This window comes from Leopardus geoffroyi, chromosome B1 (assembly GCF_018350155.1).
Source record: "Leopardus geoffroyi isolate Oge1 chromosome B1, O.geoffroyi_Oge1_pat1.0, whole genome shotgun sequence".
NCBI classification, from domain to species: domain Eukaryota; kingdom Metazoa; phylum Chordata; class Mammalia; order Carnivora; family Felidae; genus Leopardus; species Leopardus geoffroyi.
In genome coordinates this window covers 86,525,186-86,547,602 of record NC_059327.1, presented here as the reverse complement: position 1 = coordinate 86,547,602, position 22,417 = coordinate 86,525,186, and the positions used below count along the sequence as shown (strand labels likewise).

General features: G+C 39.6%; 1 protein-coding gene across 2 annotated transcripts; it reads left to right on the top strand.

The window, feature by feature from the left end:
* The first annotated feature begins 891 nt into the window (after window positions 1–891).
* RAB33B (RAB33B, member RAS oncogene family) lies at window positions 892–22,145 on the top strand. 2 transcript variants are annotated; one of them, XM_045467257.1, is made up of 3 exons: window positions 892–5,815; window positions 6,059–6,326; window positions 19,319–22,145. In XM_045467257.1, exons 2-3 carry the CDS (start codon window positions 6,078–6,080, stop codon window positions 19,757–19,759), a joined length of 690 nt encoding a protein of 229 aa, XP_045323213.1. In that variant the 5' UTR covers window positions 892–5,815; window positions 6,059–6,077; the 3' UTR covers window positions 19,760–22,145. The 2 variants fall into 2 exon arrangements, with proteins under 2 accessions (XP_045323213.1, XP_045323222.1); XM_045467266.1 differs by having other exon boundaries at window positions 5,700–5,863.
* The last annotated feature ends 272 nt before the right edge of the window (window positions 22,146–22,417 follow it).

Here is a 22,417-nt window from a genome sequence, read left to right as displayed (position 1 = left end):
TTCTCTAAGCTGTTTATTAAGAATTGTTCTATCTCCTAGATTCATTGCTTGCTCTAAAACTGGAACTAAGCTCTTTAAACATTTTTCCTTTGCCAGCTGGCACGGTGTTAAGCTATGTCAGTAGAGGGTGCTGGTAAGAATTTTCCTTCCTTGTTCTTGCTTGCTTGGCTGGCACTTGCAATACACATAGCTTCTCTGGCACCCCCTATCCTTTGCCTGGCTCCTGCAGTATGGGCAACTTGTCCAGTACCCAGCAGCTTCCCCAGGCCCACCTTCAGACTGTTTTGTAGCAGAGTGGCTTCTGCAAGATACCTACCCATGAACAGCTTTCTCTGGCACCCTAGCAGGTGGACTTTCAGCAAGTTCCAAAGGGTGAATTACCAGCATGTTTCACTGGCACAGTACCATAGCAAATTCTCTAACAGTCATTAAGCCAGGGTCTTTTCCGCTATAACAAAGTCTAGATCTCAGCCTGGAGCTGGGATCAGCAGGTGTGTATGTGTTCTTTGGGGAGTCTATCTTAGCCCTAGGGGTAGTTAACTACTTCTTATATCTGATATCCCTACAATATTTAAGAGTTCTCTATCTTCTACTAGTTAAATCCCTTATCTCAAACCCATCACAGTTAATAATTATTGAACATTACATGGCCAAATTACTATGTAGTTTCTATTTCCTGACTGAACCCTAATACAATTTTCATCTATTTTTAAATTTATTGTGAATTAAAAGAAAAAAAATCTCCCAGTTTGTGGCCTACCTTGGTGAATGTTCCATGTGCATTTTGAAATAAATGTGTACTCTGCCATGGTTTGATGTAATTCTAAATACCAATTAGGTCAGATTGGTTGATAATATTGTTCAAGTCCTCTTTATCATTACTGATTTTTATTTTTATTTTTTATTTTTAAATTTTTTTTTTCCAACGTTTATTTATTTTTGGGACAGAGAGAGACAGAGCATGAACGGGGGAGGGGCAGAGAGAGAGGGAGACACAGAATCGGAAACAGGCTCCAGGCTCTGAGCCATCAGCCCAGAGCCTGACGCGGGGCTCGAACTCACGGACCGCGAGATCGTGACCTGGCTGAAGTCGGACGCTTAACCGACTGCGCCACCCAGGCGCCCCTATCATTACTGATTTTTAAAATCTACCTGTTTATCAAATACTGAGAAGGAAATGTTGAAATCCAGCTATAATTGTGGATTTGTCTATTTCTCTTTTCTGTCTTGTCAGTTTTTAGTTCATGTAACTTTAAGCTTTGTTGCTGTATCTTCTTGATGAATTGACCTTTTTATATTATGAAGTGTCCCTCTTTATCTCTTGTCCTGAAGATGGGCCAAATTCCTTTTCCTGAACTCAACTTTATCTGGTATTAGTGTAGATATTCCAGCTTTATTCTGTTTGTATATCTTTTTCCATCATTTTACTTTGAACTTATCTGTGTCTTTATGTTGATGATGCCTTTTTTCTTCTGTAGTCAGTAGTACATAATTAGGCCTTGCTTTTGTATTTATTTTTAATCATAGTGTTTAGACCATTTACAATTAATTTAATTTTTGATATATTGTTTTCTATTTGTCCAATCTACATTTTGTTTATTTTTCCTTTTGTCTTCTTTTGGACTAATTTGTGGTATTCTATTTTTTAAAAAATTAAAAAAAAATTTTTTTAACGTTTATTCATTTTTGAGAGACAGAGAAAGACAGAGCATGAGTGGGGAAGGGGTAGAGAGAGGGAGACACAGAACCTGAAGCAGGCTCCAGGCTCCTAGCTGTCAGCACAGAACCTGACATGGGGCTCAAACTCATGAACCATGAGATCATGATCTGAGCTGAAGTCGGACGCTCAACCAACTGAGCCACCCAGGCGCCCCTGTGGTATTCCATTTTAATTTCTCTGCTGGCTACTTAGCTATGCTTATTTGTTTTATTATTTTAGCTTTTGTTCTAAGTTTTACCATATGAATCTTTAATTTATCACAATCTACCTCCAAGTACTATCATACTACAACACATATAATGTAAGATATACAGTGGAACCTTGAACAATGCAGGGTTAGAGGTGACAACCCCCTTCTTCTCTGGTACTCTGTTAAATAATTTCCACAAATTGGGTCTTTTTGTTAACCATAGTATCTTTTGCAACTCATATAGTGCCTTTCTCTCATGTGGTAGGTGCTCAATAAAATATTTTTATGAGAACATGGAGTTATACATTGTATTCTTTTATATTTAAAATTCCCTTTGGGGACATCTGGCTGGCTCAGTCAGCAGAGCATGTGACTCTTGATCTCTGGGTTGTGAGTTCAAGCCCGACATTGGGAGTAGAGCTTACTTAAAATATAATTCCCTTTGAATCTGAGTTTAATTCCTTTTTCCTCCCTAACATCTTCTCTCTGGTTTAAAAATCTTTGCTATTTTTATTTTGCCGTATTTATTTTATTGATCATTGCGAAGAACCAGCCCTTTCCTTTTTTGATCTGTTTTGTGTTTCTGGATTTAATTCTAAAACTCAGTAAGCTAACCTATAAAATTATAATGGCAATTTACTATTTAGGTACTAAAGTTAAATTCTGCTACTTATACTGTAATATCTTTTTTATGATATTACATAAATATCATGGTAATCTGGTGGAGGCCAATAAGACCAATACTGTACTTCTCTGGGGAATTAGAGTTCTGTCTTTAAGAGAGAGATGACTCATACTACGAGTCAGGATGTACAGGTAATCAGAATTGTGAGAAGGGCCCTTATATAGGCCATGCTTTTCCATTAGTGGGAAGGGGGCACAATTTTGCCCCCCAAGGGCTTTTGCTAATGTCTAGAGATTTAGGTTGTTACAACTAGGAATGGAATACCACTGGCATGTAGTTGGTACTAGCCAGAGATGCTGCTAAACATCCCACAATGCACAGGTCAGCTTCCCATAACAAAGAATTACCTGGCTCAAAATGTCAACAGTGCCAAGACTGAAAGCCCTTAACTAGGCAAGCAAGAAAACTATCCTTTGTCCTCTGTGCTCAGGCCTGAACTGAAGAGTGAAACTGTCTAGGAGCTATTCCTTGGTTAAGATCAGTTTAAGAGTGGCCTCTGCCACAGGGAGGTGACATCTCTGTAGCAAAACAAAACAATGCTGAAGACTACCCTTATTTTATGTTTCTTCTTTTTCTTCGTCGTCCTTTTTTTTTTTTTTTTTTTTAAGTAGGCCTTCACGCCCAGGATGGAGCCCAACATGGGACTTGAACTCACAATCTTGAGATCAAGACCTGAGCTCAGATCAAGAGTTGGACGCTTAACCCACTGAGCCACTCAGGTTCCCCTTATTTTATGTTTCTAATACTCATTCAGTTTTTTCTATTAGAAAAGTATTTTTAAATATATATCTAAACAAATACCCTAAATAAATTATAAATCTATAAATCAAAATAAATACCCTAAACCATTTATAATGTTCAAGATGAAGTTGGACTGCTAAAGATTCAAATTTAGTCTCTTCTCAGCTATGTAGCAAAGTATTAAGAAAAAGTTACATCCTTCTACTTTGAGGTCAGGTGGTCGTGACAGCAAGGAGTGAAGAATTCCAAGGACAAAATGAATTCTCAGAAAATATGGCTGCAAATCCATCCACTCTTCCCAATAGTAGAATCTCCAAGTATCAAACCTGGAAGGTCTGGGATTATTCACTTAAGAGTGGTATATACCTCAGTCACACAGAGTCTCTCAAACTGCAGGCTGAAAATGCAGAACTCCTGATAACAATGTCAAGTGTCTATAGTATTTTTTTCTGTTTAAGTAGTATTGAAGTGTGTATAATTGGTAAAGGGCTCAAATTGACAAACTTCACGCAAGAAGAAATTTCTCACTTCACTAACTTATTCATCATTTGCTGAATAACAATGAGCTTTCCGTCAGTAGTCAAGAGCTGACAATCTGGCTGGTAGGACACAACGCATAATTACACAACTTAAACAGTGAAAATAAGTTTCAAATACCAAATGAGTAATACCCCCCAAAGTGTACTAGTTTTAGAATAAAGCAAAGAACATTCTAAGCCAAAGGAATCAGGAAAACCTTCACAGAGATAAAACTTGTGAAATATGAATAGGATTTGGAAAAACAAACAAGAAAAGGGATTTCTGATAGTTTAGCGAGAGCTAAACTGAAAAGGTCTGAATATAAAAGAGCAAGGGTCTTAGGGTGCAAAGATACTGCTGTTTTTTTTTTTTTTACTCATCCTTTGAAATTACCTGATTATCCACAGCTTTGAATTCTTCAACTGCTTTTTGTCTTACATCTTCAGCTTCTCTCCTTTGAATGGGACAGGTAGAGTAAATGAGAGGAATATATTCCAAGGCCCTCTAATAGTTTGGGAAATGATTAATTTTCGTGATAACAACCTCACAAATAAACAATTCGAATCTGAAAGTTTCTCTAGCAGGAAAGTGAATAAATGTAATTGGCATACACATTCAAGAAGACGGGTAAACTTTTCTCCCTGGCTAACATAGCTTGGCATATTAGTGACTGGATAGTTTTTCTACTGCAACAGAAATTACTATATATTAAGGCTTTTGCAAATTCCTGTTAATTCTGGGCACACTCGGGTTCTACCTCTAATTTCTTCTGACTACATTTTCATGTAATCTAATAGAATAAGCAGTTTATCTCCTTTCCTAGAACTCTGGAGTGCTCTACCATTCCTCTCACTCTATTTAAATCCTGCCGTGTCCTCCTCTCCATAGCCCCTGACTTTACGAACGACATAACCATTTGCTCAAACAGAAAAAAATACAGTCTTGTTTTTGCAAAACAACACAACGTTTCACAAAAAGCAGAGTTCGCACATTTGGGCCTTTTGTGTTTGTTAATGTATGATAGGTTTCCTCTGAAGAATTCACAGTAATCCAGAGAAGATTGTTTAAGGTTGAGTGGTCCCGTCTAATAATGTTTTCCTTAAATAGTGTGCCGAAGACAACTATGTGCACTCAGTAATATTTACCGACATGCAGGCACTAAGACATAACTAGGGCACAATGGGTTTTATTCTCGCTAGAGAGGGCGTCTGGTCAAGACTCCCCGTTCAATACCCCCGAGTGGCCCGCATGGGATCTGCTCTACTTTCTGGACCTGGGGCATTAGCCAAACGAGCCCAAGGCACCAGAGTCCCGTGAATACCCTCACTTGGCCTAAGGGGTGTCCTCTGTGCCAAGGCGGCAGGGGCCTCGAACTCCCACCTGCTCACTGCCAAACACGCGCCAGCCACGACGGAAGGCGGCAATACCCCAAGCGACCAGGAGCTCGTCCCCAAGCGCATCTCGCGACGGGAGGCCTCTCGGCGGCGCCTCACGCCCCACCCCCTCCAGTCCCTGTCGCTGTCCCAACTCGCGGGGTCCAGAGAGTCCGGAGGAGGCAGGGGGTACAGCCGACACCACAACCTCCCAGCTGCAAGCCAAGGGAACTCGCTTCCACCTCCAAGTCCGGGGAATCCCCAACGACGTCGACTACAACGCCGAACTCGCCATCCCAGCCTTCCGAAGACTTCGCAGCCCCTCACCAGGCACCCGTTGAAGGCGGCTCTTCAGCCCTCTCGCGAGAGAGTGCCTGGTGGTACCTCCTTCCTCAGCTGTCTTTCTCTCCCCGCCCCCAGAGTGATTGCGCGGCTTCCTCCGGAGGGCGGGAGCCTTGGACGTGGCGGGGCCGGGCCAGCCTGGCTGCCGGGCCTGGGCGCTCTGCTTGGCCGCTCGGCTCACTTGGCCGCTTGGCTGGCCCTCCGCACCCGCCGTCCAGCCTCCGGCCGGTCCCCTGCCTTTCCAGGTAGACTGGCCCCTGCCCGAGTAACGGCGGGGTGGAGCCGCGGGCCAGGTGGGAGGAGCAGTGAGCCCGGGTTGGTGGGCGCCACACCTGCGCGGGGCCGGGGCGGGAAGGTGCGCACGCGCGTTGCCGGGCTGGAGGGCGGTGGCTCCTGCGACGCTGCGCAGCCGAGCCGGCCGGCTGGGCGCGCTCGCTGGCGGTGGCGTAATCTCTCAGCCTTTCTGCGTCTCCTTTCCTCCGCCTCAGTTTGGGGCGGGTCCGGAGAATGGCTTCGGAGATGGAGTCGTCTCTCGAGGCAAGCTTCACGTCCAGCGGTGCGGTGTCAGGGGCTTCAGTATTTCTGCCTCCGGCTCGCTCCCGTATCTTCAAGATAATCGTGATCGGTGACTCCAATGTGGGCAAGACGTGCCTGACCTACCGCTTCTGCGCCGGCCGCTTCCCGGACCGCACCGAGGCTACTATCGGGGTGGATTTCCGAGAACGAGCGGTGGAGATTGATGGGGAGCGCATCAAGGTGAGCGTATGGGGGACTGTCAGGGAGGAAGGACGCCCTGGGGTGACAGTTCCCAACCCCACTGTGGTTAGTTAATCGCTGGCCGTGTGCGAGGTGTGCGCTCCGTTTTTTCTCAAGCCGATGTAGAGATTGGAGTTGGGGATTGGAAGGATTTATGTATAACAAACTTATAAGGCAGTGCTCCGCAAACTTTAATGCCCCGCGATTTACCTGGGCAACTTGTGTTTTTTTTTAAAAATGCAGATTCTAATTCGGTACGGAATCAAGTGATGCAGATACAACTAGTCCATGAACCATACCTTGAGAAGCAAGAGTGTAGAAGGTATCCATTGGCAGTGTCTCCTGTGTTGGGAGTCAGTGAAGTAAGACTGAAGGAAAAAATGAAATTTCTCAAGCATGGAAAAGTCGTTTAATAAATATTACTTATTAAACAGGCATCTGAGCACTGCCCTAGACATTGTGGAAGTAAAACCTTGTTGCCTTTGAGGAAGTAGTTAGGTATTCTCTTGCATGCAGTTTTGCCACAGAAGTTTCTGTATGCCATTGACTTGTTTAGAAAAATCTATTTTCCTGCAGAAACATTCTATACATGACAGTTCCTACTTGGTTTGCCAAAAACGCATTCTTGGTGCCACCCTCTCCCAGTTCTTAATTCAGACCCCAGGAAAAGCTCTGCCTTCCGTATACTGCATTTACTTTTTTGCTTTAAATTAAGATGTTCATCTTTACCTCGGTCCCCCCCCCCCTGGGGGGGGGCGGGATAGATTCATGTCTTCATTCTTTCCCTCACATCCTTGAGGCGAGAACAATTTATTTGTTCTCTAACCACTGCCCTTCCCCACCATCCTCAAAGGGGTTTAAATGCTAATGATGTAAAGGAGAAATTGGATTGAAAAGAAATCAGCCTTCTATAGGTCCTTTTGCCTTTTAGTTTTTACTTTAATTTTTTATCATCCCATTCAGGTCGCCAGTGGTGGTCCTTTGGGTATACTGTAATAGGGAGTTAAGAAAGACCTGTATGCATTACAGAGGAAAAGACCTGGTAAGAAGAGACTGAATATTTTTCATCAGAATTAGGTTGGGCCCAGAAGCCTGGGGGTGAGGAAGATATTGGGGTTTCTGAAGTTTGAGAGAGAGGTTAGTTGGGGAAAAACAGAAGTCCTGGGAGAGAGTGCATGGGCTTTGGAGCCCAACTGGCTCGGCTCAGATCTGAACCTATGAAAGGGTAAGGATGGCCTATATGTCCTCAGAAGGGTGACCATGTTTGCTCAAGACTGTCCCAGTTTTACAATGAAGTCCCACATCCCGGGAACCCCCTCAGTCTCAGGCCAACTGGGGTGGTTGGTTACTGTAGTCCTTAGGTTGCTTAATCTTTCAGAGACCATTTTCTCTTCTGAAAAATTGGGATAATGCCATAAGAGATTAGATGAGAACATATAGGAAGCACCTGATTTACAACTGATAATCTTAAGATGATTCTTCTCTGGTGGCTTTACATCATTTTTCCTCTTTGGCACAGTCATTTTTGTGGCTGTGCACCCAGAGTGTGAAGCACAGATAAAGTAGGGCATATGCAAAAGGTGAGAGAAATTCCCCCAAAAGCATGATTTTAAAGAAATAAGTAGAGGGAATGGAGGCAGGAGAGGAGTTGGGAATTTCCTTCCTTACCTACTTTTGGGTTGCCATTTGCACTTTAACATCTCAGATGAATCAGGTGCAAATTTAAGCGGTATTTATATTGAAAAAATACAAAACATGTCTAGTGTCTAAGTTGAATACTTAACTCCTGGGGTAAGTGCTGGCAGTCATAAGTGAACCAGAACCATAAATGGATGAATCTGGGAGTAAGAGTTTATTCTTCTGGGTAAGAGAAGTATGATAGGGTGCCTGGGTGGCTCAGTTGGTTGAGTGTCCAACTTCGGCTCACGGTTCTCACGGTTCTTGATCTCATGGTTCGTGAGTTCAAGCCCCACATGGGACTCACTGCTGTCAGCACAGAGCCGGCTTTGGATCCTCTGTCCCCCTCTGTCTCTGCCCCTTCCCTGCTCATGATCTCTCTTTCAAGGGTAAGTAAGCATATTAAAAAAAAAAAAAAAGATATTAAAGGAAAAAAAAAGAGGAATAAGGAGAAAACATTTTTTTTTCTGGGATTATTCCTCCTGAGCTTCAGCTTAACCTGTTTGGTTGGTAGAGGCCTGGAAACTGAGTTCCTTTTTCTTCTTTCTAAGGCCTTAGCCATTGACTTGAAAGATTTCTTTTGTGGTCAAAAAAGACACTTACAGAAATACTCTTTTTTTTTTTTTAATTTTTTTTTTTTAACGTTTTATTTTATTTTTGAGACAGAGACAGAGCATGAACAGGGGAGGGGCAGAGAGAGAGGGAGACACAGAATCTGAAATGGGCTCCAGGCTCTGAGCTGTCAGCACAGAGCCCGACGCGGGGCTCGAACTCACGGACCGTGAGATCATGACCTGAACCGAAGTTGGACGCTCAACCGACTGAGCCACCCAGGCGCCCCCAGAAATACTCTTTTTAAAAATGCTTTTGAAATGTTTATTTGTTTTTGAGAGAGAGAGAGAGAGACAGAACATGAGCAGGGGAAGTGCAGAGGGAGGAAGACACAGAATCTGAAGCAGGCTCCAGGCTCTGAGCTGTCAGCACAGAGCCCAATGTGGGGCTCGAACTCACAGACCTTGAGATCATGATCTGAGCTGAAGTCGGACGCCCAACCAACTGAGCTACCCAGGTGCCCCCCTTACAGAAATATTCTGAGATTTCTGTAGTAGAAAAGGATAGGACTATATTGGACATTTTTTTCCCAAAGCTTTAAGAAACACAGACATTGCAAAGCAGCCATATGTTATATATTGGACATTTTTTTAAAAACTGTTTTAGTGTCTTAAAAAAAACTGAAGTGAATGTAGAATTATGTCATGTGCTGCTCCTGCTTTTTCTTTGTTAATCTGCAATACATCTTAAGTGCTGCTGAAATGTTCATACATATTTTCTCTTTGGAAAATTTTTAGCCTGATCTGAAATGACCTGTCTTTTCATTTTTCATCTTCAATGGAAAGCTGGAAAGCTTTATGTTACTTTACTGATAAAATGATATTCTAGACATTTTTATTTGGTAAAAGTGAGATATTGTGTTGAATGTTTCTAATTCCGGACTAGAAATTTTTCAGAGAGTGTGTCTTATGGCAGTGCCCTTTCAGTTAAAATGTTTTGTGAAATGTAACAAAGTCTATATTTGTTAATCTGTTCCTAAGTACTATATATGTATGGTTGGAAGAGCAGAATCTTGTTTGCAAAATTTTTGAAGTTGAATAAAATTATAAACTGAATTCCTTAAATAAAAATACATTTGATTTTTAAATTAAGACTCAACCCTAATCCTTATGCTCCATCCTTGTAATGTGTATCCCCGCCATACCTAGCTGTATTCCTTTCATACAAGCATTTTACAGTGAGACACCAGCAGAATCATGTTGCATTTGGTCCATCTTCTCACTAGGGGGCAGCAGTTTCTATTTGAACATTGGGATGGCTTACTTTACAGAGGTATGACATTTTGCCATGTTAAATACAAGATGTTAATATTAACTAAAGGAAAATAATCAGTACCTCTCCCCCATTGGTACAACAAACATTTAATGAGTGATTGCATGAAAGATGACATTTTTGTTAGTCACAAGAATTATGATACACTGTAGGGGTTGGCAAATTATGCTTGAGGGCCAGATATGGTCTGCTGCCTATTTTTACGTGGCCTGCAAGCTAAGAATGATTTTTACTTTTTTTATTTTTTATTTTATTTTTTAAGTTTTTAAATTTATGTTGAGGGGAGGGGCAGAGAGGAGAGAGAGAATCCCAAGCAGACTCTGCATTGTTGGCACAGAACCCAGCAGCATGAATCCATGAACCATGAGATCATGACCTGAGCTGAAATCAAGAGTTGGACGCTAACCCCGATTTTTACTTTTTTAAATGGTTGGGGGGAAAAATCATAAGAATATGGTTTTATGACAGGTGAAAATTATGTGAAACTCTGATTTTAGAGTTTGTAAACAAAGTATTGGCAACACAGCTATGCTCGTGTCTGCATTTTGGGCTTGCTTTTGTGCTCCAGTGGCAGAGAGGAGTAGTTGTGACAGAGATGTTAGCCCCACACAACCTAAGATACTCACTGTTTTGACCTTTTACAGAAAGAGTTTGCTGACCCTGATATAGTGCATAAATGAATTACTGTCCTAGATTAGGATAAGATTTATGTATCTAAAAAGGTGACCAGCAAAACCAGGTGAAGAATGAGTGCCAAGTTATTGTTTGGGTGTGGGTGGAGGAATCCTTTGTGCTTGGGGTGCTAGGTGCAGTCCCACTGAGGGGGGGGGGCGGGTTTTCTGATAAGAACCATTAGCAGGATGCTCCCGTGGGATCAGAGGTTCTTGTGGAAAGGTGGCAAGTGAGAAGAATATGCAGGTATTGGTAGCAACGTTTGTGAAGAGTTTGAAAAAGAAAGCTAAAGAGTCAACTTCAGGTGCTCCTGGGTGGCTCCATCGGGTAAGCATCCAAGTTTGGCTCCGGTCATGATTTCAAAGTTTATGAGTTTGAGCCCCGCATCGGGCTCTCTGCTGTCAGCATGGAGCCTGCAGATCCTCTGTCTCCCCACCGCCCCCCCCCCCCACTGCCCCTAACCCAAACGCATGCATGCACACAGACTCTTTCAAAAATTAATAAACATTAAAAAATTATTTAAAAAAAGAGTCTAGACTTTATTTTGTATGCATGGCAAAAAGTCCAGGTGTTTTAGGAAGATAAATGTGGCAGCAATTGAGAGTGAATCTAGAATAAGATACAGTTTGCCCCCTGACCTGGTTTTCTATCTACATTCTCTCCCTTGGTAGTCTCTCAGTGTCAGCTGTCACATCCGTGGAGATAACTTCCAAATCTTTGTCTAGCCCACCTCTCTCCCTGTCTTACTGTGCATTTCCTTCTGTCTTCTACACATGGCTATTTGGATAATCTCTCCTTCGCCTAGAATGTCTGAAGCGAGTTCATCTTCCCTGGCAAATCTGTTTATCCTGTTTCTCCCCACATCACCTCGGTTGTCATGATGGCATCCCTCCTCATCTTCGCAGCCTTGTTCCCTTTCTTTTGCTCCCTAAATCCAGCTGGGTCTCTACATGCATGATTCTGTAATCCATCTTTTCTTCAAAATCCTAGTTTTAAAAATCCCTCTGGTCTGTTGCAGCAGCTCAACTCCTCTCCGATGGCCAGTCTTCAGTGAACCTGTTTTATACATTGTTGCCAAAATGCCAGATTAGTGTTGCACTCTAGGGAGATTAATGTTCTCTGCCTCAGATGCCCTGGGTAGTTCTCCACTATATTGTAAAATTCCAACTTTTAAAATTAACGTAGGACTTCCTTCCTTTTGCTCCAGACTGCCTTTCAAACTTTTTTTTCCCATTAATTTCCTTCAAGTACGCTAAAGTCCAGCCACTTGTTTGCTGATCCCTATGTTTTCCCCTTGCATGCCCCACTGCTTGCCTGGAACATTCCCTCTGCCCATATTTCACCACATGTAATTCTTCCCTATTCAACTCAGTGTGTCTGTCAAAAATACCACACCCCTCCTTCTCCATTCTATTTCTTCCTTCTATGAATTCCCTTTAGCAATTTACCTGAGACTTTAAATTATCTCTTTCCTCATTGTATTATGTAGGTGTTTCTTCCTCTTTTTTAATTTTTTTTTTCAACGTTTATTTATTTTTGGGACAGAGAGAGACAGAGCATGAACGGGGGAGGGGCAGAGAGAGGGAGACACAGAATCGGAAACAGGCTCCAGGCTCTGAGCCATCAGCCCAGAGCCCGACGCGGGGCTCGAACTCACGGACCGCGAGATCGTGACCTGGCTGAAGTCGGACGCTTAACCGACTGCGCCACCCAGGCGCCCCGTCTTCCTCTTTTATTAAGTCTTACTCAGTCTTAGAGCAGGATCCATGTCTGGAAATGCCATAGACTTTTTCGAATGTCTAGCTCCGTTTCTAAACTATGGCGTACTCAGGGAGTACATGTTGAATGTATGGAAACAAGGAGATCAGATGGTAAGCTACTCTGGAAATCTAGAATTGAGGTGATAAGGGAAACTAATGGAAATTTGGTAGCTGATCAAAGAAGGAAGATCATTTGGATTAATAACTTTTATCATTTTCAGTCAGGCAAAAACAGTATTAAATCAGTTTAGACAGATCATCTTTCATTTTGGTGATAATACTACTAAAAAACCTTTCATCAACAATAAGAATCTACTGTTAGTTTTTTGCAAATAATAAGGTTGAAATTTTTGTTGGAACTTCTATTGGAATTTAGAGATTTTTGAAATATTATTGAAATATGTTTCATGTTCATATAATGTTTAAAATGGGAGTAATATCTATGGGAGCATGCATTAGCCATTTTCCATAAAACATTAACTATTTTTTTAATGTTTATTTTTGAGAGAGAGAGACAGCATGAGTGGGGGAAGGGCCGAGAGAGAGAGAGAGAGAGAGAGAGAGAGTGAGTGAAGGAGACACAGAATCCAAAGTAGGCTCCAGGATCTGAGCTGTCAGCACAGAGCGTGACATGGGGCTCGAACCCACAAACTGCAAGATCATGACCTGAGCCAAAACCGGATACTTAACCGACTGAGCCACCGACGTGCCCCTAAAATATTAAGTATTAAATTGGGAAAAATTGCTCTGAAAATACTTCCTAATTAAACCAGACAAAAGCGTGTCACTTCTTTAGTTCCCTAAGTGTTATTCTCCTTTGTTAAACACTGTGAACCACTCTGCTCAAAGCTTAACCTCAAGACTTTTCTAAGCTATCATGGGGTTTGTTCTCTACCAAGTCTCTCCCCGTTGGTTTCTCTCTAGGTCAAACTTTGTTTTGCCCTTCATGGCTGACAGTGTTTGTCATCTGTCCTGTCCTTTCTTTTCTGAGTCTCTGACTGCTCTTCCCGCAGACCCTTTGCCCTCGCCTCATGTTCCGTGCAGGCTTGAAGGCTGCAGACCATGTGGCAGTGTGCCTTTGCCTGAGCTCTTGTGTCAGCAATTCTGTTAGGAAATTCTGAAGCTTCTTTTTAAATAATCCTTTGTAAGTGCCTCATTAACTTAGTAATTACTTTTATGGCTTTCCAGTAAAGTGTGAAGAGTTATTATTTCAGACCCCTTGTTTCCTGGAAGTCTTGATATGGTAGAATGCATGCTTTTGAAAAAGATTGATGGGAAGCAGAGTACTGTTGAGGCAGGCCCATCCTAAAACAAACAAACGGTTTTCTTAGGAATAAACATCCTCATCATCACGTTTATTGGGGGCTTTTGCAGTTCTTTGAGGCAGGTCTAAATTCTGTGTAAGCATTAATTTTTTATGTTTAGTTTGTTTTTATAGAAGTGGTTGCTTGTTATGAACAACAAAAGTAGAAATAAAGGGGGAAGTTGCCTTAAAGACAGCTATGGTTAATGTGTTGGTATATTTCCATGTGTGCTTTTCATTTATTTACTTTAAACTTATAAATATTCTCTGCTTAAAACATTATAAGTCATTCTTCATTGATGAAATGGTTTTTGAATACCTGAGCTACAGGAAATGTTAAAAGAGAAAAGGTCAGCTGCAGTTTCTTTGGACAGCTTTTATATAGGTCATCCAAATTATTCCCCAAATACCTTTCTAAATGTTAAAGATACAGTTTGGTGTGGGTTTTTTTTTTTGATCACTCTAAAAAACTGAAATATAATTCAGATACCATAAGATTTACCCTGTTAAAATAATACAGTTTATTGGCTTTTAATATATTCACGAGGTTGTGCAACCATTATCACGATCTGCTTCCAGAACTCCAAAAAGAAACCCTGTACTCATTTTAACAGTCATTCCCCATTCTTACCCTACCCTCACCACCAGTCTACTTTCTGTCTCTGTGGATTTGCCTCTACTGGACATTTCATATGCAGAGAATCTTATAACATGTGGCCTGTGGTGTCTGGCTTCTTTCACTTAGGGTAGTGTTTTCAAGGTTCATCCGTGTTGTAGCATGTATCAATACTTCATTCCTTTATTTTAATTTTTTAATGTTTATTTATTTTTGAGAGAGAGAGACAGAGCATGAGTAGGGGAAGAGCAGAGAAAAAGGGAGACGGAGAATCCAAAGCAGGCTGCAGGCTCTGAGCTGTCAGCACAGAGCCCAACGCGGGGCTCGAACCCAACGAGCCATGAGATCATGACCTGAGCCGAAGTTGGATGTTTACCTGCCTGAGCCACCCAGGTGTCTCAGTACTTTATTCCTTTTTATGGCTGAGTAATATTCCATCATATGGACATTTTGTTTATTCTTTCATCAGTTGATGGATATTTGGGTTGGTTCTACCTTTTAGCTATTACAAATACTGCTGCTATGAACATTTGTGTACAAGTTTTTATGTGAGCATATCTTTTCAGTTCTCTCATATACACCTGGGAGTGGAAGTGCTGGGTCATATGGCAACTCTCTCTTTTTTAAAATAATTTATTAAAGTGAAATTCAAATAAAAAATTGACCATTTTAAAGTAAACAGTTCATTGACATTTAGTAGATTGGTAATGTTGCATAACCACACCTCTGTCTAGTTTCAAAATATTTCAATCACTCTGAAGTAAAACCCCTCACCCTGAACAGTTTCTCCCCATTTCCCAGCCCTGGCAACCACCAAGTCTGTGTTCCATCTCTATGGATTTTTCTATTTGGGAAATTTTGTATAAATGGAACCACAGAATATATGTCTGGCCTCTTTCACTTAGTGTATTCTGGAGGTTCTCCTTTGTTGTAGCAAATATCAGTACTTTATTCCTTTATATGGGTAAGTAATAGTCCAACTTTTTGAGGAACGGCCAAACTGTTTTCTAAAGTGGCTGTACTATTTTACATCCCCGCCAGCAATGTATGAAGGTTCTAATTTTTCTACATCTCTGCCAACACTTGTTATTGGCCATTTTTTATTGTTGTTTTTTAATGGCCATCTTAATGTGAGTGTAAAATGGTGTTTCATTTGTGTTTGATTTGCATTTCCTTGATTGCTAATGATGTTGAACACCTTTTTATGTGCTTATTGGCCATTTGTATATTTTCTTCGGAGAAATGTCTGTGCAGATTCTTTGTCAATTTTTTAATTGGGTTACCTGTCCTTTTATTATTGAGTTGTAAAAGATATTAAGTATTTTGAATAGTAGACCCCTATCACACATATTATTTGCAGGTATTTTCTCCCATTTTGTAAGTTGTCTTTTCACTTTCTTGATAATATTCTTTGAAACACAAACGTTTTTAATTTTGATGAAGTCCGATTTATTTTTTCTTTGATTGCTTGTGGTTTAAATATCATTGTCTAACCTGGTGGTCACAAATATTTATCCCTATGTTTTCTTCTAAGAATTTTATAGTTTCAGCTCTTACATTTAGGTTTTTTATCCATTTTGAATAAGTTTTTATATATGGTGTGAGATTGGGGGTCCAATCTCATTTTTTGTATGTTGTCCCAGCACTATTTGTTAAAACAACTATTCTTTCCCCTGTTGAATTGTCTTGGCACTCTTGTTGAAAATCAATTGACCACAGATACATGGATTTATTTCTGGACTCTCAGTTTTGTTCCGTTGATCTATATGCCTAGTCTTACTCTAGTAGCACAAAGTCTTTATTATTGTAGCTCTGTTTAATAAGTTTTGACAGCTATCGTTTGAAGCACTTTTAATTGTTTATTGAGTGTTTTTATTCTTAACCTGTTAGTTGAGATAAAAAAGTTGTATTTCTTTTTTTAAAAGAAAAGTTGCATTTTTAAAGAATTATACATTTACTTTATTAGCTCTTTGCATGCACAGTGTAGCTAGTCTATTAATACTTATTTTTTTAGGTCTGAAACTAAACTTCGCTTTCACTGTTGAAGAAGCCAGGGTCTAGAGGTAAAATAGTCACCTACTGGCACATAGTTGGCATTGAATAAATAATCGTTGATTTAAACAGTTTAGTTGTTAGTAGTTCTTAATTTGCTTTGCTGACAACTGTTTGCTTCTATCTCTGACTTATATGATACTAAGTCTTTATGACCTATCTGCCAGTTATGTTGCTTACATCACGAAGGGGGTATTTTATAATAATTTATTTTGTGACGTCTCTAGGAATGTATTGAGGCAAAACCTTGTGACTTAATGAGTAAATTACCGCTTGAGTGTAAGGGGTAAAGGTTTTAAAGAGTGTACATGGTAAGTAATTTTACGATGCCATTTAGCTACATATAAGAGAAGTTCAGCTATAATGATTTAACCGTGTAAGGTTTTATTTTTCTCATGGAATAAGGAGACCAGTGGCAGCAGTCTGTATGATGGTACTGTGTGATTCCAGGTCTGTGTAGACTTCCACCATTCTTGTGTGTGGCTTTCTTCTCCACGGAGGTTCATACAATAGTTGCTGAACCTCCAGTCATTATATCCCATTCTAGGCAGAAAGGGTATGGTGAGAGAGGTGCAAAAGGCACATGCCCAATGCTCCTATCTTTTTTTTTTAATCACACATCTGTAGTTTTCCTGGAAAATCCCAGTGAAAGACTGTCTACAAATTATTGGCTAGAACTATGTGATTTGGCCTCCCTTAGTTCTAGAAGAGCCTGAGAAATCAAGGTTGTGGAGTACTTTATATTTCTGCCTAGAGCAAAATTTGGCTTATGTTAATTAGAAAGGGAGAATATTAAGGAAATGGAGAAATTTGGTCTCAAAAAGAACTGCTAGGGCACCTGGGGAGCTCAGTCTGTTGAGCATCTGACTTTGGCTCAGGTCATGATTTCTCAATTGGTGAGTTCGAGCCCCACATCAGACTGCTGCGGTCAGTCTGTCAGCACAGAGCCCGCTTTGTATCCTCTGTCCTCCTTTCTCTGCCTCTCCCCTGCTTGCACTCTCCCAAAAATAAACAAATACTTCAAAGAAAAATTAACTACCAAAAAAAAAACCTGATAAAAATTAGGGTAGCATGGGAGTGCATGGCTGACTCAGAAGAGCACGCGACTCTTGATCTCAGGGTTGTGAGTTCAAGCCCCACATTGGGTGCAGAGATTACTTAAAAAAAACAAAAACAAAACCAACTTAAGAAAATTAAGATACCATGGAAGAGATTGGTGACCAATATTTTCATCCCTAATCACACTTTTAAGGTGTATTTATTCATTCATTACATCTTAATTGAGCACTTACTATATGTCGCCATATCCTGAGCAATTTGTATCTTATATTCTACTTACTTTTTCGGCCATCTACAGAATCTTCTCATTTCCCTCTACTTTGGTGTTGCTTTGTGAGAAATTACCAGTCCATAGACTTAGACTTCCAGTCCATACTGTGAACATTTATAAATAGTACAAGTCTGTCAATCAAAAGTTATCTAATAAGCAAGGGGCGCTTGGGTGGCTCAGTTGGTTAAGTGTAGATGTTGGCTCAGGTCATGATCTCTCGGTTCGTAAGTTTGGGCCCCGTGTCAGACTCTGTGCCTACAGCTCAGAGCCTGGAGCGTGCTTCGCATTCTGTGTCTCCCTCTCTCTCTCTGCCCCTTCCCCACTCATGCTCTGTCCCTCTCTCACTCTCAAAAATAAAAAAAAACATTAAAAATTAAAAAAAAAAGTTATCTAAGCAAATCGACCTCTAGTCTTTTCCACTGAGATCAGTATCCTCATCATTTAACTTCTTTAGGCAGTAAACAAACGTAAGGTAATTCAGTATTTTAAGATAATTATAACACATAACTTATATTTAGCTTTAGATATTATTTTCCTCAACTCCCCCATATTTGGACTGGAGATATTGGAATAGTTTTGTTGGTTGAGATGTTTAGGTTAAATAAGTGATTTTCTAGCCTTTTATAACTTTCAAGGAGGATTTTGTATTTATATTACATATATATATATACAATCTATATTATGTATAAATTGTATATATAATATATACATATATATATACATATATGTGTATATACATATAGTGTGTGGGGACTAGACCTAATGTGTGTGTATATATACATATAGTGTGTGGGGACTAGACCTAATGATGACTCTTGGTATCTGTCCTAAGTCTATTTTAAATTTTTTTTTTTTCAACATTTATTTATTTTTGGGACAGAGAGAGACAGAGCATGAACGGGGGAGGGGCAGAGAGAGAGGGAGACACAGAATCGGAAACAGGCTCCAGGCTCTGAGCCATCAGCCCAGAGCCTGATGCGGGGCTCGAACTCCCGGACCACGAGATCGTGACCTGGCTGAAGTCGGACGCTTAACCGACTGCGCCACCCAGGCGCCCCAAGTCTATTTTAAAGTTAGTCTGGTGAAAGGTAGAGAAGGGCATATGGTAACCAAATTTACAGGGATTAGACAGTTAACGTGTTTGTTAAAACCTGATATTTTTTTATTTAATATTTTAGAATCAGTTTTTGAGGTAAATTTCCTCCAGACAAATTTAACTTACTGAAATTTAAATGCTAAATTGAAATATTTGTTCTGATACTTGCATTAATTATGAGGTAATTAGTGTCATGAAATCTGGATCCCATAAATTACACTGAAAAGGCATTATGGAAGGGAACAAAGTAATGTAAGTGAAGACGTACTAAAGACCATGCAGAGGGGCGCCTGGGTGGCGCAGTCGGTTAAGCGTCCGACTTCAGCCAGGTCACGATCTCGCGGTCCGTGAGTTCGAGCCCCGCGTCGGGCTCTGGGCTGATGGCTCAGAGCCTGGAGCCTGTTTCCGATTCTGTGTCTCCCTCTCTCTCTGCCCCTCCCCCGTTCATGCTCTGTCTCTCTCTGTCCCAAAAATAAATAAACGTTGAAAAAAAAAAAAAATTAAAAAAAAAAAAAAAAAAAAGACCATGCAGAGTTGATTAAAATTTTCAATATGTATGATTGGAATGAAATGTTCAGTTTTCTCTCCTTTTTCACTTTCAGATCCAGTTATGGGACACAGCAGGACAAGAACGATTTAGAAAGAGCATGGTACAGCACTACTACAGAAATGTACATGCTGTTGTCTTCGTGTATGATATGACCAACATGGCTAGTTTTCATAGCCTACCATCTTGGATAGAAGAATGCAAACAACATTTGCTAGCCAGTGACATACCACGGATTCTCGTTGGAAATAAATGTGACTTGAGAAGTGCCATTCAAGTACCTACAGACTTGGCCCAGAAATTTGCTGACACACATAGTATGCCTTTGTTTGAAACCTCTGCGAAAAACCCCAATGATAATGACCATGTGGAAGCTATATTTATGACCTTGGCTCATAAACTTAAGAGCCACAAACCATTAATGCTTAGTCAACCCCCCGATAACGGAATTACTCTGAAGCCTGAACCAAAGCCTGCAATGACATGCTGGTGCTAAGTAACAGTCTTTATTATACTATCTAATTTTGACAAAAGAAATACTTTTGAAGTATGACAGTGATAAGTCATAAGATTTAATCTCAAGTATAATGGATCATCCTGACACTTTACTATTTATCATTGTCATGCTGATTTTTTGTATTTTGTATCTACTTAATTAAGTTTGTCACTGTGACAACACAGGGAAAAAGTTGGTTTTCATGTGAGGTTGAAAATGAAGCAAAGGTAGAATGAATCAGAACATTTTTCCATTGAGAACCCAAAGAAGGAGGCTTCAGATGAGAGCATGATAGTATTTTAGGAGTAAGTGACTGTTCAGTCCTGTATTCGTGGAATTGAAAAAAAAATTAAAGGTTTAGGACATACTTCCTAGGTATGTCCTTTGAATGGGAAGTGTTCTCAATAGGATAAACCTGGTATTTGCCTCTGCCTATAGTTCTTTCTTTGTATTATTGATGTATTTAATTGCATTATTATTGGTACATTTTAGAGCCAAGACTTTATGTCGTTCCAGTGGGAGGAGAAGGCATGGAATGTTTTCTGGTTCTCAGTGCATAAAGAGTGACTTTTCCAATGATTCTAGATGCTTGATATTTCTAATCAGTATCAATCATATCTACAGAAGTCATTGTTACTTTTAAAAGAATAATTTGTTTTCTTACTAATTTCTGTTAAAATACACAAAAATAAGTCTGACTTTAATGAAAATGAAGTGACATAATAAGGTGCTTTATATTTTATTTTGATATCTTTAGTGAAAAACCAATTGAAAACATTTGAGGAGTTGTAACTTGGGAGGAAAATAGTTAAACGTGGTTCCTGGCTACCACAGGAGACCTATTCTTAGCTCTTCGTAATTTCAGGCTCTATGTCTGGCATAGTATCTCTTGTTCTCTTCCACAGTCAGTTAATTTAATAACTAAAGGTTGAATTAACAACTCAACTTCTATTTGGAGTGTAGCTCTGAGGGCATACCTCTAATTGCTATGAGTCTACATATATTTCTGTAATAGTATTGTGTTACAATATATCAGTTTTTTAAATCTTTAAATTTTATGGTCACAACAAACTATTCCTCCTCAGTATGAAAAATAAATTAAATATTGAAAAATACCTTGTCTCTCTCCCTCAGTTGTGGAAAGAATAGTTCAAGAAGTTTTTTTTTTTTACCCTAAATACTTTTATTTTGAGTTTGAGACTTTGCACATTGAAAATAGTAAGCTTGCATATAAAGCTATTACATGAATGGAATGTAAGCCATGAACTTTGAAGGGTGCACATTCACTGATTCTGATAGATTGCCGTCCTTGATAATTCTAGAGGTAATTAAGCCAAAAGATGATTGTACTTAGAATATTTTCAGAACGTGGTAAATCAATGAACTATGTTATCTAGTGTAGTTTAGGATTTTTGTTTAATCATTACAGTGGTCCTAACTGGATAATCTAATTATAAAAACAAGATAATTCTATTAAATGAAATAACTGAAAGTAATAATTTTAGAAAATAATTATTCAATTTTAAATATTAGAGCTTAAGGAAAAACAGGTTGGCTTTATCTGTGTCTAGGGAGATTAATCCACTTTCTTATCTTGCTAGAATTAAAAATGGTTTGAATTTAAATTAATGTTGCTTTGTAACTATTTTTATAGTAAAACAATGACAACTGTGCTAATTGTGGTGGGTGTAGCAGTTTTTTAAAGAAGGGAATCTGTTTATTGCTTTTAAAACATTTTCTGAAGTGTGGGAAGAAAGTTTACAAACTTTCCACACACATTTCTGTTTTTAAGTGCTGTTAATAATGGTTAAAAAAAATTATTTAACTTTATTTCTTTTTTTAAGAACTTAGTAACAGGTATCCTTTACAGTTCTGTGAAAGGACTTAGTTTTTCACTTTAATATTTATTAATTTTGAAATATTTGTATCTCATTTGTAATGATTTACTGTTTTAATTTTTTCTACATATGTTTTTATTTTTTAAAAGAGCATACTTATCAGTTGGGGGATAAAGCTTTTAGATATTTTCCAAAATATTTATAAAACATTTCATTGTTGAGAAGTCACTTCCAAAATGGTGGCTATCAAACAAATAATAATAAATTTTTAAAGCACAAGTCACACATTTTGTAACTCCTATGTGAATTTATTTTAACTGTGACCTTTAATTGAAAACATCAGATATGTTTTGGAAAAGTCTTAATTTGAGAACACTGAAGGAAGCTAATCCAGAATCTAATGTAGTTAGCTATTAATGATGATGCTTTATTGACAGTATATTGCTAATATGTTTCCTCACGAAATCTAAAGTTAAATAATTTCATTGTGGAATAGTGTCACTGTAATGTTTCCCTTATGAAGTTCAATAAACCAGGTTTGCCATAAAGAAATTGTGTTTTATTCCCTTTGTTTGGTTGTTAGGATGATTGCAGAATAAAACAAAAAAATTTGTTTTTTTCCCCCTGGCCTCCAGGTAATTATACATTAGTATAATACACTAGAAACAAAAACTAACCTATTGGAAATCTATTTGGAACTACATTTGGGGTTAAAGAACTTTTCAAAAAGGGGCACCAGGGTGGCTCAGTCAGTTAAACATCCGACTTCGGCTCAGGTGATGATCTCATGACGCGTGAGTTCAAGCCCCATGTCGGGCTC